The sequence below is a fragment of the Pipistrellus kuhlii genome, unplaced genomic scaffold, assembly GCF_014108245.1.
Source record: "Pipistrellus kuhlii isolate mPipKuh1 unplaced genomic scaffold, mPipKuh1.p scaffold_m20_p_10, whole genome shotgun sequence".
In the NCBI taxonomy this organism is placed as follows: Eukaryota; Metazoa; Chordata; class Mammalia; order Chiroptera; family Vespertilionidae; genus Pipistrellus; species Pipistrellus kuhlii.
Genome location: NW_023425405.1, coordinates 18,768,824 through 18,785,196, shown reverse-complemented (window position 1 = coordinate 18,785,196; position 16,373 = coordinate 18,768,824). Strand labels below are relative to the sequence as shown.

The window sequence follows — 16,373 nt, the reverse complement described above, 5'->3', positions numbered from 1 at the left end:
TTGTGATGGAAATGCAGCGGAGTGCAGTGATGACAGCGCGGTGCGGGCCACATTGCAAGGCCTGGTGGGACGGATATGGCCTGAGGGCCTTGTGTTTGACACATGTGAAGAGGACAGGAAGTTGTAGAGCCACAGTGAGGACCAAGCTGATGTCCAATGGCACCAGAATGCACTATGAGTCCTCCCTGGAGAAGGCCAGTGGCCAGGAGGGAGTGGAGATGGACACGGCAGGGGGTGATGCTGGTTCCAGCATGGTGATACTGACTATTGACCTCAGTGAGCTGATAACGTTAACTCTTGGACGTTACTGCTGACGCATTGCATCTAATTGTGTGTGTGTGTGTGTGTGTGTGTGTGTGTGTGTGTGTGTGTCTGTGTGAAGTTGATTAGACAGTTCCGCCTCATTTTTAGCAACCTCAAACCATTCTCTTGCCACCTGCAGCACTTTCTCTATTAGAGAACACGGGGAAGGATCATGGATGGGGGGCTCCGTGCCTGGCCTATGGTGGGAGTGGCTGGGTAAGTGGGTAGTAAAATCAGTTATTTGAATGAAGGTGATCTGGCTGGAATTCGGTTCAGAAAAACTAGACTCTCTTTTTAGGATACCTGATTGTTACTTCTGCAGTTAGATTATTACTTTTGGATTACATTCCTTGTGGGCATGTTGGCTGGCTCTCCCCTCAGCCCCGTTAATTTTTTAAGTTATGCTGATCTCCTGTAAATTGATCTTGTGCAGCTGGACCTGTTATGCACAGTATTGTCTTAATCCTGGTGCAGGGGAGGAGGACAAAGGAGGCCTTTTGTTACAGGAATGCCCCGTTGGAAGGGGTGTAAGTGGAGTGCTTATCTCCAGTCCACAGGAGCCACATTGTAGTAAGTCTTCGAGCCACAAAAGTGCCTCCGAGATGTGCATGGGCCTGTGTGGTGGCTGCAGCTGGCACGGTGCCCCAGACTTATCTAAAGAATGGGAAGAGCGGTGTTAAACACTAAATGGCAAAAACAGCGTTCTCTTGGGTAATATAGGGGATTGGTTCTGCTCTAAGCAGGTAGTTTCTCCCAAGCCTGATGCCAGATTTGTGTTGTTCCCTACAAAGTAGTGAACTGTGGATTTTTGAGAATCTACAAAGATATGTATTTAATGATTAATAGGAGAATGACTTGCTTTAAAGAAAAGAGTAAGGGACACAATAATTAGAGAAATGTGAGTGTACTATCTCGCTTTGGGTAAGTCATTGCTGTAAAACGTTGCATATAAAATTCTCAGGAAACTTCCGGAGAAATTGAAAAGATATCTTTGTATTGCTCAAGGTGATTGTCTTAAATGGCCACCACGGGAAGGAAATGGCCATCATTTTCTAGACGTGATGTGCACTGTCTCTTCCTTTGAAAAAATAACACCCTCCTTTGATGCTTCATTTTCTCACCAGCTGCTGCCCTGCTCCATCCTTCCCAATCTTTTCTCCACCAGCCATTGACCTCCCAATTCCAGCCCTGGCTTGGGATTCTGCCCCTTTCATTTCTCTGAAATCTGTCCTTGGAGTCACCAATCTGCTCCATTTTGAGTTAAGTTTTGAAGAAGGTGTGAGGTTTAGGTTTCAGTTCAATTTCTGGCCTGTGGCGGTCCCATGACTAGCACCATGTGTATTGTTTCTCCCCATACATTGCTCCCTCACCTTTATAAAAAACCAGTTGCTGAGAGTTGTGTGGGGCTATTTCTGGCTTCTCTATTATCTTACATTACTTATGTCTGCCTTTCCGCCAATGCCTCGAATTTGATTACTGTCTTGAAGTTGGGCAGAGTGGTTTCTCCCACTTTATTCTTCCATTCGCGAGGCCTCTGCTGACTCTCAGACACTGGCCCAAAGGAACAGGGGGGCCTGGTTACCACTCCCCACAGGACCTCTGCACCCCGATGAGGGGGTGGCCTCATTACCAATGAGCAATCGTGAAGGTTCTGATTATGTCCTTCTGATATAATCAGGTTAATGAGGGGTGCCTTATTCCCACAGGTGGGGCTGGAATTAGGGTCACCACTGTGATGTCAAACTTCTCTGACCCCACACTGGGTGAGGGTAGACGTTTAGGCTCTCTACTTGGGCTTTGCTGGCATCGGTAGTGTGAGACCACAGATTTTCCCTGTGATCTTTGGCTGTATTAGAGGGCTCACCATCTGAAAGTCATCTTTTTTGTTGGGCTGCCCTGTTTCTCTTCCTTTGGCTAGAGAAAATAGACTTTCTTTGGAACTTTTTTGTCTGCATCTCTTGGTGTCTTCTGGAGTGCCGAGTTGAGACTATATGAGGCAACAACAACAACAACAAAAACAAAAATGAGACAAACCCAGAGACGTTTCTTGACCCTAAGGTCCTTGGAAGTTCTGTCTTCTCTCCACCTTTTAGATTTAATAAATGTTCTATGTAAAATGTTTATGGTTTTTAGTATTTCTTCTTGGGAAGAAAAAGGATTTGTACTCCATCTTTCCAGAAGCAGAAGTGAAAGTAACTTTTTAATCAATCCTCACCCAAGGATATTTTTTCCATTGAGTTTTAGAGAGAGTGGAACGGAGGAGGAGAGACAGAAACATCGATGTGAGAGAGACACATTGATTGGTTGCCTCCTGCATGTGCTTGACCAGGACTGGGGATCAAGCTGCAACTGGTACATGTCCTTGACCAGACCTGAACATGAGACCCTTCATCCAGGGGCTGACACTCTATCCACTGAGCCAAACCTGCCAGGGCCAAAATAATTTTTTTTGAAAGTGAATTGAGCAATACCACTTCCCTGCGTCAAATTTAGCAAGGACTTCCCAGTATTAGAATAAAATCCAGGCTTCTTACTGGCCCATTGGGCCTCACATGGCTTGGCCCCGCCTATTCTGACACACCTCACACCACCTCCCCGCCCCTCAAATGCCCCAGCCACACCGGCCTCTTCTCTGCTTCTGGGGCAGGTTGTTTCTCACACCATGAGACACTGTCCCTGCAATGGTTGTGAGCAAGGACTCTGGTGTGACTGTGTGGCCTTGGGTAAGTCTCTTAGCCTCTTTGTGCCTCTGTTCCCTCATGTGCAACGTGAGATTGAGGACCACCAACCTCATACAGTTTTTGAGAAGATTCAATGGGTTAATACATGTAAAGTCCTTAAATGTATTCTGAAGTCATGAGAACAGTGCCCGGCCCACGGGAGAGGCTCCATAGATAAGCGCTAAAGCGAGGATGTCACTGCCCTGCTTTTGCTCTGCTGTTCCAGCTGCCTGGAGTACCCTTCCCACAGCTTCCTTTTCACAGGACTGGCTCATTTTAATCCTCTGAGCCTCAGTTCAAATGCTACCTCTGAGAGAAGCCTTCCCTGACCACTTACCTGATGTAGCTTCCATTTCTCTAAAGCCTATCTTTCTACCATTGCATTTTCTATGACCTGCGGTATCTGGCTACGTGATTCCTTGTCTACCTGTTGTCCTGGAAGGTGGACATAAGCTTCCTGAGGGGAGAGAGGCTTCTTTCTATTTACTGTCTTGTCCTCAGAGCCCAGACACAGGGCACAGGCTCTTGATACCGATTGAACACATGAAAGAATTCAGGTTGTTTACCATGACACACTTATTGCAAACAGTGCTACCATAGACGTTATTGGAGTTAAATTTTGGTTTACATTTTAAAAAATATATATATATATATTATTGATTTTTTTTTTACAGAGAGGAAGGAAGAGGGAGAGTTAGAAACATCGATCACCTGCCTCCCGCACGTCCCCCAATGGGGATGTGCCTGCAAACAAGGTACATGACCTTGACAGGAATCGAACTTGGGACCCTTGAGTCCGCAGGCCAACGCTCTATCCACTGAGCCAAATCCACCAGGTCTTGATTTACATTTTTAACATGCTTTTATTTTTTTAGGACAAACTTTCTCAAATGGAAATGCAAATTGCCTTTCAGAGAGGTGTGCTCATTTGTAGTCCTGCCAAAGCCGCTGGAGTGTGCTGGCCATTTGCACCTTCAACTTGGGGTTTTAGGAGAGAAAAAAAGCAAACTTGAACCTCTCCTGCCAGCCGTGTAGCTCAGTGGTTGGGCGTTGACCCATGAACCAGGAGGCCATGGGTTCAATTCTTGGTCAGGGCACATGCCCAGTTTGTGGGCTCAATCCTCAGTAGGGGGCATGCAGAAGGCAGTTGATGGATGATTCTCATCATTGATGTTTCTATCTCTCCCTCCCTTTCCCTTCCTCTTTCTGAAATAAATAAAAGTATATATATTTTTTAAAAAGACCCTTGATTTATAAAAAATAATAATAATAACCTCTCCTTTATGCTTCCATCTCCTAAACAAACATCTAAGATCTTATATATTTTGCGATAAGGACACTGAGGCTTGGTGGTTAAGTAGCTTCGCCAAGGTCACCTGTGGTCAACAGCAGAGTTGGGATCCTGACTCGGGCAGTTTGACCCTGGGCTCTGCTCTTGCCTGTCAAGATGTGCTTTTTTTCTCTGTGTGTTCCTCTGTGATTCCTGGGCACCAGACATTTGAGAACGAAGGCGCCCAGGCTGGAGGAAGACGCAGCAAACCCCCTGGGTGAAGAGCTGCAAGAGAGGTGGGCAGGGGGAGGGTCTAGCAGAGGGTGGCACTAACTGGGGCTCCTGTCCCAGAGCTCACCTGCCATTGTGTTTCCTTCTGCATTCCCAGTTCTAACCGCCCCGCTCCGCTCTGCCCTCCTGGGCTCAGTCTCTGGAACTTTGCCCAGGTGAGTGTGAACTTTTGAGTGGATCTGCTCTGCAGGGATGGGTTCCAACAAGTTCTGCTGCTGCTTTTTTTTTTTTTTTTTTTTTTTTTCTTTGAGAGAGAGAAAGAGAGAGATGAACATTGATTTGTTGTTCTACTTGTTATGCATTCATTGGTTGACTCTTGTATGTGCCCTGACTGGGGATGGAGCTTCAATCTTGATGTTCTAACCCTGTGGTCAGCAAACTGCGGCTCACAAGCCACATGCGGCTCTTTGGCCCCTTGAGTGTGGCTCTTCCACAAAATACCACGGCCTGGGTGAGTCTGTTTTGAAGAAGTGGTGTTAGAAGAAGTTTAAGTTAAAAAAATTTGGCCCTCAAAAGAAATTTCAATTGTTGTACTGTTGATATTTGGCTCTGTTGACTAATGAGTTTGCCGATCACTGCTAACCAATTGAACTATCCAGCCAGGACAAGATCTGCTTCTTAAGAAACCCAAGCAGGACTTTTCCTGCGAGGCATGGGTACAGGCCGCCTGCTCCGTCAGAAGCCCGGCCTCCCCTGCTCCACGTTCAAAATCCCGCATTTGAGCTGATGGTTCCCAAATGCTCTCCCCTTGCTCTTCCCTGATGTCTCTAGGCTCAAGTTTGATTTCTCACCCTGTTTTCTCAAAGCAATGGTTCTAATTTGTTGACATAAGGATCACTTCAGGGGCTTACTGAAAAGGCAGATCTCAGATAAGCTGGGAAATTTGATCACTGGTGGAATATTTGATATTAAGGACTTATTGTAGAATAAGGCGTGACCCTGGTATTATATATATAGTTGTCCCTTGAGCAACATGGGTTTAAACTACATGAACCCATTTATACGTAGGCTTTTTTAGTAAATATGTACAATACTGTAAATGTATTTTCCCTTCCTTATGTTTTTTTCCTGAGGATATTTTTTTCATTGATTTTTAGAAAGAGTGGAAAGAAGGTTGGGGGGAGAAAGAGAGAAAGAGAGAGAGAGAGAGAGAGAGAGAGAGAGAGGGAGAGAGAGACACCCCAATGAAAGAGAGACACATCAATTGGTTGCCTCCTGCATGTGCCCCTGTTGGGGCTGGGGAACTTGCAACCAAGGTACCTGTCTGTAGGAATCTCTTTCACGTCCCTCGTGAAAAAGAGTTCCAATTCAGGGTTCAGTTCTGGAGAAGGGCCGCACACAAATGAAAGGACTTAAGACTTGAAGAAATTCAACTTGGCGTTATGGGGGGCCAGGCAGTAGTCTGACTCTAGTGGGAGAACTACTCCTGCTCTGGCCCTGCCATCCCTTTTATTGAGGCTTTGGGGAAAACATCTTAGGCAACATAAACAGAAATTTACATGTAGCCCTTAGGCAGGAAATAACAGAAACTTACACGGGACAAACAAGGTGGAGGCTGTTTCAGCTGACAATGTCTCAACTAAAGGGTGAGTGGTTAGAGCAATTAAGGTTGTTGACCAGACTTCCTGGCTTCCTGTCAGCATCTCTTTTTAGTGAAACTGGTTTGTTTTCCAGCACCTGTCCTTGATTGGAATCGCACATTCAACCCTTTAGTCTAGGGGTGTTGAACTCAATCAGAGAAGGGGCCAAAATCTAAAATCCAGCCTAAATCGCGGGCCGAATGGTTTACTGAACAGTCATAAACTGTCATTGTGATGGAAACGCAGCAGAGTGCAGTGATGACAGCGCGGTGCGGGCCACATTGCAAGGCCTGGCGGGACGGATTTGGCCCGTGGGCCTTGTGTTTGACACATGTGCTTAGTCTGTGAGCCAACACTCTTAACCATTGAGCCAAAGAGGCCAGTGCAGATTTTCTTTTTTTAAAACTATTGATTTTAGCCCTGGTTGGTTCGGCTCAGTAGATAGTGTTTGGCTTGCAGATCAAAGGGTCCCGGGTTTGATTCCAGTCAAGGGCACATATCTCGATTACAGGCTCCTCTCCAGCCCCGGCCCTGGTCAGGGCTCATGCAGGAGGCAACTAATCAATATATTTCTCTCACATCAATGTTTCTCTCTGCCTTTCCTTCTCTCTCCCACTCTCCCTCAAAATCAATGGGAAAATATCCTCAAGTGAGGATTAGCAACAACAGCAAAAATTATTTATTGATTTTAGAGAGAGGAAATAGCATTTTATTTTTTTTTAACATAATAAAAATATATTTACTTTCTTTTTACATTCAATATTATTTTGTATTAGTTTCAGGTGTAAAGCTAAAACATTTTCTTTTCTCTAACTTACTTTATTATAAGATTATAATGTATGATATATATAACACAAAATATGCATTAATCAACTGTTTGTGTTATTGCTAAGGCTTCGGGTCAACAGTTCTGGGGGAGTTTAAAATTGTATGCCAATTGTCAATTACAGGGGAGGGGGAGGAGAAGGAAAAAGGAGAGTAGGGGGAGAGGAAGGAAAGAGGGGTTAGCACCCTAACTCCTGAGTTGTGGGTTAAGTCTAAGCACATACAGAAGTGAATTAATCCTCATCTTTTAGAGATACATACTAAAATATTTTGAAAGAAATAATATGATGTGTGGGATTTGCCTTAAAATAACCGGGGACGGGTAGAAGCACACAGATGATATAAAATTGAACAACTATTGATGCTAATCGGTCTGCACATGGGATTCCTCATACTGTTCCCTGTACTTTTGCAGATGCTTTAATTTCTCCATAATAAAAAGTAAAAAAAAAAAAAAAAAAAAGCCCCTAAACTAGGAAGCACCCCTCAGTCTGGGCTACGCTTTGCAGGTGTCCCCGGAGGGTGCGAGGGGGGATCTGTCCACTCCACCTGGAGAAACTGCTCTGCAAAGCTGGTTCATGTGAACTTCGGGGGTCCCAGCAGAACAGCCCCTGGACCAGGAGAAATGCATCAGACTGGCTCCCCCTTCTGCTCTTCACCCTCCACCAAGCCAGTGAGAAAGACAGGCTCTCCAGGAAGGTCGGCCTACACCTCCCGGTGGCCCAGCCTCTTTTCCCCTGGGTCACAAGGAAACAGAATTTTGGCCACTGGGTATTTATAAAGAGTTGTCTGTCTATTCTCCCTTCAAAGTACAGTGTTTTGGAAAATAATTGTTGATAGGCCGATGAGTGTGATTTTTTTTTTCTTTCCCAAATTATTATTTTTTAAAAATATATATATTTTATTGATTTTGTACAGAGAGGAAGGAAGAGAGATAGCGAACTAGAAACATTGATGAGAGAGAGTCATCTATCAGCTGCCTCTTGCACACCCCCTACTGGGGATGTGCCCGCAACCAAGGTACATGCCCTTGACTGGAATCGAACCGGGGACCCTTCAGTCCCCAAGCCGATGCTCCATCCACTGAGCCAAACCAGTTTTGGCCCAAATTATTTTTAAAATAAACTTTTATAGTTGAAAGTGCTACACATGTCCCCCTTTTCTCCAAACAATTTTTTGTTATGTCACTGTTGCCATGAAAAGGAGTGCCTGGTGTGCTCAGTCCATCCATGGGACTGTCTTAGGGCCCCCCTGAGGCCTCAAGAACCCTCTTCCCAAACCCTGTGCTCACTGTCCTTAGAGAAGAAGTGACTGCTTCCTGGTCAGCAGAGGACAGGTGGGGGGGAGGGTTCCGGGAGGGGTGTGAGCAGGCCTGTGGGGCAGGTTTGTCCTCACCCAGGGCCGTGTTGATATAACAAGAGCTGCCTCGGGGCATTACGGGAGCCTGGAAAGGAGAAGCACTGAGTCACTCCCTGTGCCTCTGCAGGAAGGCCACCTGCGGATTCCCCAGCCAGGTGAGGCCCAGCGGCCACTGCAGCCACAGCTCCCAGCTTAGGGGTCCATCAAGGAAGGAAGTACCGGAGAGCTATACCCCTGCCGGCGCCAGCCCCCCGTCCAGGACCTGCTCAGGAGAAGCTGGGGTAAGAGCTGTGCTTTTTTGGTCTGCATGAAGCCAGAGTCTTCTCTTTCTGTAAAACATTGCTTTATTTATCAGAAAGGGCAGTAAGAAGAGTTGATTCATTTTGGTGTCCAAAGGCAAAAATAGGGGACCAGACTATGCATTCTAGAGGGAGGGGAGCATATTTAGCTTTTAGTCAATAAATTGGGAAACAGGTTTTGAGCACCAGCTTTGTGGTGGAGCTAGACTGGTGAGAGTGAAAAACATACAAATTTCTAACTTCGTGGGTCTTTCTGGCTGTTGGACAATGTAGACAGTACACGTAACTGGAGAGGATCGGGGCTGTGGGGGCATATAGGTGGGTGTTGGTGGCGGTCGGAAAGGCGTATGGAAGAGGCGGTTCCTCACACTGAGTCGAGAGGTGTGACTGGATGAGCTGGGATGCAGGGGCTATGGGATGGGGAGGAAAGGGTTGAGTTTCTAAATCCAGGGGAAGCATGCGCAAAGGTTCTGAGGTAGGAGGGGGTTGTGGGGAGGTGAGGGGAGAAAGTCCTTGTGTCTGCAGAGCAGTGTGAGGAGCAATGAAGCCAGACGGGAGGCAGAGGCCAGATTATGCTCCCTTTGTTGGCCAGGTCAAGGGATTTAGGCTTCCTCCTGTGAGAAAATGGAACACTGGAAGGATTCCAGCAGGAGGGATGGACCCAATGTCTCTAAACAGTAAATACTCCACATGTCGCAAAGTGATGTAAGGAAAGGGGCTGACTCCGGAAGTGAGACAGTTCTTCCAGAAGGTGGGACTTCGGGGAAAACAATGTGGTTTGGAAGGTCTTTAATGGAAATGGATGCCAGATAAATATCCTTATTCCATTTAGAGATCATACAGATTTATTTCATTTCTACTGACTGTACAGGGTATTGTTGTATCAGTGTAATCATCCCCCTGTCGGTGGATATCTAGTTTAGATCCACTGATTATAATTATTACATACAATGTTATTGAAACTTCCTTGTTGGAATCTTGGGTCATGAATGTGAGGATTATAAAAATTTTAATTGAATTTATTTGGGTGACATTGGTTAATAAAATTGTATTGGTTTCGGGTGTACAATTTTATAATACATCATCTCTATATTATACTGTGTGTGCACCACCCCAATTTCTAGTTTTTCAATCAGGAGTCATTCCTGTTGGATTTCTTTTTCCCTGTTGGGTATTATTAGCTCAACGGAAAAGTTCTCATCGTGAGGTTTCCACACATTTGCTACCTCCAGTCTCTTTGTCTCCTGCAGACCAACTGGATCAAGATGGCGTCTGTGTTTCGAAGTGAGGAGATGTGTTTGTCACAACTATTTCTCCAGGTAGAGGCTGCATATTGCTGTGTTTCGGAGCTTGGAGAGCTTGGATTGGTTCAGTTTAAAGATGTAAGTACTGCCCTCGCTGGTTTGGCTCAGTGGATAGAGCATCAGCCTGCAGACTGAAGGGGTCCCGGGTTTGATTCTGATCAAGGGCACATGCCCAAGTTGTGGGCTCAATCCCCAGTGCTGGGTGTGCAACAGGCAGCCGATCAATGCTTTTCTTTCATCATTGATATTTCTATCCCCTCCTCCCCTCTGAAATAAATAAAAATTAAAACAACAACAATGTAAATAAACAAACAAAGATGTAAGTATTGCATTCTTTGGAGGCCGGAGGAAGGTGGAGTGGGTGCTGACAACTCTTTCCTGCCACTTCTTGTAAGTGAACAAAGTGCAGGAAGCAGAGCCCCGAGCTGGAATAGATGGGATTTCGTGGTTTTATTCCTCGGTCTAGGATTTTCGGTAACATTGGGCAGGTGACTTGCTAACTTGACCTCTCTTCTTCCAAGTGTATTTCCGCTACAGGAATGTGTTGGAGCTCTAATGCAATCACTATATGTTAGATGCATCATATTCTGTTTTATGTGTAGCAACTTCAGAGCATTGGATATATCCAATTGCACTTGGATTACCAAACCTTGTTCAGAGAATTCTTCCTGACTTGTCTGTCCCAGGACAAAGGATGCTGTAGTCTACAGTCTCAGAGAGTGGACATTCTAGGACTATTGCCTGAGTGTGCTGTTGGGTATCATTTCCAAGAGGCAGTTTAGATCCTCCTCAAGCCATTATGAAGCCAATTTAGAATACTGGTCTCTACTCTTCTTTACCTCCTCACCAAGGTCAAGATCAATACCAAGCTCCTGCATGGAAGGATTGGCTTGTTTGTGTCCCTAGTCCATAGAACATGAGACACTGTCTCACTAACATTTCTTTTGGGCTGAGCTGAGGGTCACCAGCCCAAGGACTTGGAATTTTTTTTGATGCCCAAGATACATCGCCTGGGCTACACAGTTTTCAAGGTCCAATCATATTCATATTCACGACTCCACTGAGGATTTGAAGGCTCATTTGGATAATTTTTTAAAATATATTTTATTGATTTTTTACAGAGAGGAAGAGAGAGGGATAGAAAGTTAGAAACATCGATGAGAGAGAATCATCGATCAGCTGCCTCTTGCACACCCCCCTACTGGGGATGTGCCCGCAACCAAGGTACATGCCCCTGCCCGGAATTGAACCCGGGACCTTTCAGTCCGCAGGCCGACGCTCTATCCACTGAGCCAAACCGGTTTTGGCTCGTTCGGGTAATTGTATCTAAAGTAAGGAAATCTTAACTGTGGGAGGACTTTGCTTCTCTTAAAAGGGTAAGAAGGCCAGAACTGAGGCATTTGGGGATGGAGTGTAGGAACATCAGGGTGTGTTTTGCCAGTAATATCTTTTTAAAAATATATATATATTTTATTGATTTTTTACAGAGAGGAAGGGAGAAGGATAGAGAGTTAGAAACATTGATGAGAGCCCACAACCAAGATACATGCCCTTGACTAGAATAGAACCTGTGACCCTTCAGTCCACAGGCTGACGCTCTATCCACTGAGCCAAACCGGTTAGGGCTTGCCTGTAATATCTGTCCTGTGTATGGAAATATATATTTCTAAGACAATTTTAGTGACATCCTCCAGCATTTAAAAAATATAACAAAATAGCCAAAGGGAGGTTGATGGCATCTGTTCTGCTAATGCGTGCCGTGTGGTGTTTTCCCTTTTCTAGTTAAATGTGGATGTGAACAGCTTCCAAAGGAAATTTGTGAATGAAGTCAGAAGGTGTGAGTCAATGGAGAGGATCCTTCGTAAGCCAAATTTCTGCCTATTATCTAACTGAACTGGTTGGGTTGCATGCAGGTCCTATATGTAGTGCTTTTCAAGGAGATCTGGAGGCAGGGTGGGGGAGGTTAGAGGTGCTGCAGGCAGGTCCCTGGGGCAATTCAGGTGACTGAGCGAGCCTAAAGCTTGATCCCATTTCTTAGATATGAGAATATGCAATCATCTTGGGCTCTCTCCTGGGGTTTCTTCACTCAGGTTTTCTGGAAGATGAGATAAAAAATGAGAATGAGGTTCAGTTGCTGGAGAAGTCCCCACCGACTCCGCTCCCTCGGGATATGATTACTCTGGAGGTAGGTTCTCCCCTACTTTGCCGAGGATAGTCCGGAACTCCGAGAGCCACTGGTGGATCCATTATCCAGTGGCTGAGGGTGTGGGGTGGATATATGTATGTGGTTTCCCACTTATCAGTGTTACTTCCCCAGGAAAATTCCATGGTGCCATTTTTAGAGTCACTGTTCCCATCCAGGAGAGAGCTTTTTCCTCTTCCAGAGAAGCCCTACGGAAGCTCACCCCACTTTGGAGAATGGTTTTCTTTGTGGGCGAAAGATTGTAGGCAGCAAAGTCTTATCTAGAGAGTGCTACTGAGCAGGCCTTATGCTGTTTCCACGTCTTGGCTATTGAAAGCAATTCTGCAGTTAACATGGGGATGCAGATTTTTTTTTTTTTTTGAGATAATAACTTCATTTACTGTTAACAAATAACCCAGAAGTGGAATTCCTCCATTCAGGGGGATATTTCCTTATTATGTGGTGGAAAAGCAGCTGATGCATTGAGTTCAGCCTGGGCTGAGGCCTCTCAGACTGGTTTCTGAGATTATGTGAGAGGATGGCAGTTTTCTTCAGTCAAGGACGTTATGGCTGGGGGTCCCTCCCTCTTTCTTCCCCCTCTCTGCTTCCTTGATAAAACACTGAGTCCCACCTGGCCCAGGTGGCTCAGTGATTGAGCATGACCTATAACCAGGAGGCCATGGTTCAATTCCCGGTCAGGGCATATGCTGTATTCTCTTTCATCATTGATGTTTCTATCTCTTTCTCCCTCTCCCTTCCTCTATCAAATTAATAAAGATATATATATATATATATATATATATATATATATATATATATATATAGCTCTCTAGGAGTTTCTAGCACAGATGGAGGGGGAAGCAGGGATAAGGCAGTGGGAGAAGATGTCAAAGGATGGCAGAGCCAGATCTTGGAAGACCCTGTTGAGAAAATAAAAAATAAAAAAAGGCAGTTTTGAATTCTCAGAGGAAGAAGGATTCTCCAAGGGAGGCAGGGAGGTAAGTGAGGTTTCACCGAGCTTTATCTCTAGCTCGATTTGTCTTTATTTTCTTGGAAGATAACTTAAAAGTCTTGACATTTTTGTAATCCTTGGTAGTAAACATCTATATACTCTGAGATATGAGACTCTAACAGAGATATAAGACTGGCCACTCCCCTAGAAAATATTTTAGGTGTTGTCATATTAAAATCTGGATATTCTGGGGAAATAGCATTTAATAAAAAAGCTACGAATAGGGTCTCGGTAAAAATCATCTCCAGTTTCAGTGTTATCACTAGTATCCCAAGACCAGCCAGTTCACTAGCAGCTCCCCCCCCCCCCCCCCCCCCACACACACACACCCTCTCCTTCATGTCCTCCATCACCCAGACCCGTTCTGGGGAACTGTGAGATGTCGTCCTGGCTGGTACTTTCGCTCGATCTTGTGTCTGAGTTTTGGCAGAAGTTTGTCCTGTGGATGCTCACTTTGGAAGGGGGATTGTTCTTTTCTTTGTTTTTTGTCTTTTCACCTTCCATGCCTATGCTTCTCTGTGCCCTTATTACACTTGCTTATCCCTGGCTTTCTAGACTCCAGCCCATAGCTGGTATTTGTTGGTTGTTGTTGGTGGTGGTGGTGGGGGGTGACACTAGGTTTCTCTTTTTTATATTTTGTTATTATTATAGTTTGAGCAGAAGGAATTCTCAACATGTAAATTCACTTCAGCTTTTCTCTTTAGTGTTTTTTTATTATTATTCTGAAAATACTTTTCCAATGACTTTTGGAAAGAGTGGAAGGGAGAGGAGAGACACAGAGAGAAGTATCTATGTGAGAGAGACTCATCGATTGATTGCCTCCCACATGTGCCCCAACCAGGGTGGGGAATTGAGCCTGTAACCGAGGTATGTGTCCTTAACTGGAATCGAACCCGGGACCATTCATTCCGGCTAGGGCCCCTCTGTAGTGTTTTAAATGGGGAAGAGACATGTAATTTACCAAAATGCTTTGACTTCTCCATGAAGCTGCCTTTTCACTCCCCCGGAGTGTTTTTTAACCCTCCCCACAATGATGGAACGTAAGAGTGTGTGACTGTGGCTCTGGGGTTTAGCTCTACCATCACACTGAGTTAGCGACTGCACGGGCCCCTGCAAGCTCACTATGATGCCATAAATATTTCTTTTGTATAATATTTACTTATCTGAGTGGTTGATGTACGGTAAGTGTCATAGTACTTTCTGCCTGGACTACCGTTTTTCTCATTCCTTACAGACTGTTCTAGAGAAACTCGAAGGAGAGTTACAGGAAGCCAACCAGAACCATCAGGCGTTGAAGAAAAGCTTCCTAGAACTGACTGAACTCAAGTACCTCCTGAAGAAAACCCAGGACTTCTTTGAGGTCATTATTTGGGGACTATTTAAAGCCCTCCCTCCTAAAATTTCTATTTTGAAAGCTGGCTGGTTTGGAATATGAACAAAGCACCGTTTCTGTCCCAAGGCTAGGCCATTGATGAGCAGGGAGTGTTCTGTGCGCAATAACTGTCATGCTGGTTGAATTAAATGGCAACATACTCTGATGCTCATTAAAAAGTATGCGCCCCAAATGGCCAGGACAGACCAGATTCAAGATCAACCAATGAATGCATAAATATGTGGAACAAAAATTAAAGTGTAAGTCAGAACAAAGCAGAACAGTTCGTTTGAGCAGATTCGGGATTTGGGTAGGAAGAGATTGGGGAAGCTTTTTGATGTGGCATGGAGCGCTCTACTTTTTGAATTCTGTTAACTATTTGTAGAAAATTAAAGCTTCCTTAGAAATAGAATAAACTCTGAGGCATGGGGTGCTTTTAAGGTTATTTAAATGCATTTTCAATGAATATATTGATCATTTAACTTTCAGACAGAGACCAACTTACCTGATGATTTCTTTACGGAAGACACCTCGGGCCTCCTGGAGTTAAGAGCTATGCCTGCGTACATGGCCGGAAAGCTGGGGTTAGTGTAACTCTGCTCTGGAAGTGATGTGGAGACGGGTCCTCCGTTGGTAGCTCAATGCCCAGCGGGGGAAGGGTTTCCCTGAGTGTTTGAATGAGTGAATAGATGAATGAATGAGCAGAGAGCCACTGGAATGAGCCCAAAGAGTGCAATGCTTGTATTGTCCCCACATAGAAAAGAAGTGGGAATAATAATTTTAAAATTTTTATTTATTTTTTAATAGATTTTGAGAGAGAGAAAGAAAGAAAAAGAAACATTTGTGTGTGTTTTTTTTTGTTTCACATGTTTATGCATTCATTGGTTGATCCTTTTCCACCCCCTAGAAAACAAATTTATTTATTTATTTATTATTTGAAAAAATATATATTTTATTGATTTTTTACAGAGAGGAAGAGAGGGGGATAGAGAGTTAGAAACATCGATGAGAGGAAATCATCGATCAGCTGCCTCTTGCACACCCCGCACTGGGGATGTGCCTGCAACCAAGGGACATGCCCTTGACTGGAATCGAACCCGGGATCCTTCAGTCCGCAGGGCGACGCTCTATCCACTGAGCCAAACCGGTTTTGGCTATTTATTTATTATTGCTTAAAGTTTTACATATGTCTCCTTTTCCCCCAAATGACCCCCCCACAGACACCACTCCCACCCCCAGGGCAAGCCCCCCCACCCCAGTGTCTCATTCGTTGATTCTTTTTTTTTTTTTTTTTTTTTTTTTAATATATTATATTGATTTTTTACAGAGAGGAAGGGAGAGAGATAGAGAGCTAGAAACACTGATGAGAGAGAAACATTGACCGGCTGCCTCTTGCACACCTACTGGGGATGTGCCCACAACGAATGTATTATTACATGCCCTTGACTGGAATCGAACCTGGGACCTTTCAGTCCGCAGACTGACGCTCTATCCACTGAACCAAACCTGTTTTGGCTCATTGGTTGATTCTTGTATGTGCCCTGACTCCCTGTAACCTTGGCATATCAGGATGATGCTCTAACCAACCGAGCTAAGACAGAGATAATAATTTTGATGGGTTTTCTTAACTTTCCCTGGCTTTGGGACAAGGCTTGTAGGATATATTTTTCCCTTTTTTTGTATTTTAATATATTTTATTGATTTTGTACAGAGAGGAAGGGAGAGAGATAGAGAGCTAGAAACATTGATGAGAGAGAGTCATCGGTCAGCTGCCTCTGCATTCTTCCTACTGAAGATGTGCCTACAACCAAGGTACATGCCCAACGCTCTATCCATTGAGCCAAACCAGTCTCGGC

General features: G+C 44.7%; 1 protein-coding gene across 1 annotated transcript in view; it reads left to right on the top strand.

Moving 5' to 3' along the window:
* The first annotated feature begins 9,903 nt into the window (after positions 1-9,903).
* ATP6V0A4 (ATPase H+ transporting V0 subunit a4) overlaps positions 9,904-16,373 on the top strand; it is a 41,857-nt gene continuing 35,387 nt past the window's right edge. Inside the window, exons 1-5 of the mRNA XM_036428181.2 lie at positions 9,904-10,029; positions 11,734-11,812; positions 12,042-12,136; positions 14,380-14,505; positions 15,007-15,101. Of these exons, the coding sequence (XP_036284074.1) occupies positions 9,913-10,029; positions 11,734-11,812; positions 12,042-12,136; positions 14,380-14,505; positions 15,007-15,101 (512 nt within the window). The 5' untranslated portion in view covers positions 9,904-9,912. The remainder of the gene's footprint in view (positions 10,030-11,733; positions 11,813-12,041; positions 12,137-14,379; positions 14,506-15,006; positions 15,102-16,373) is intronic.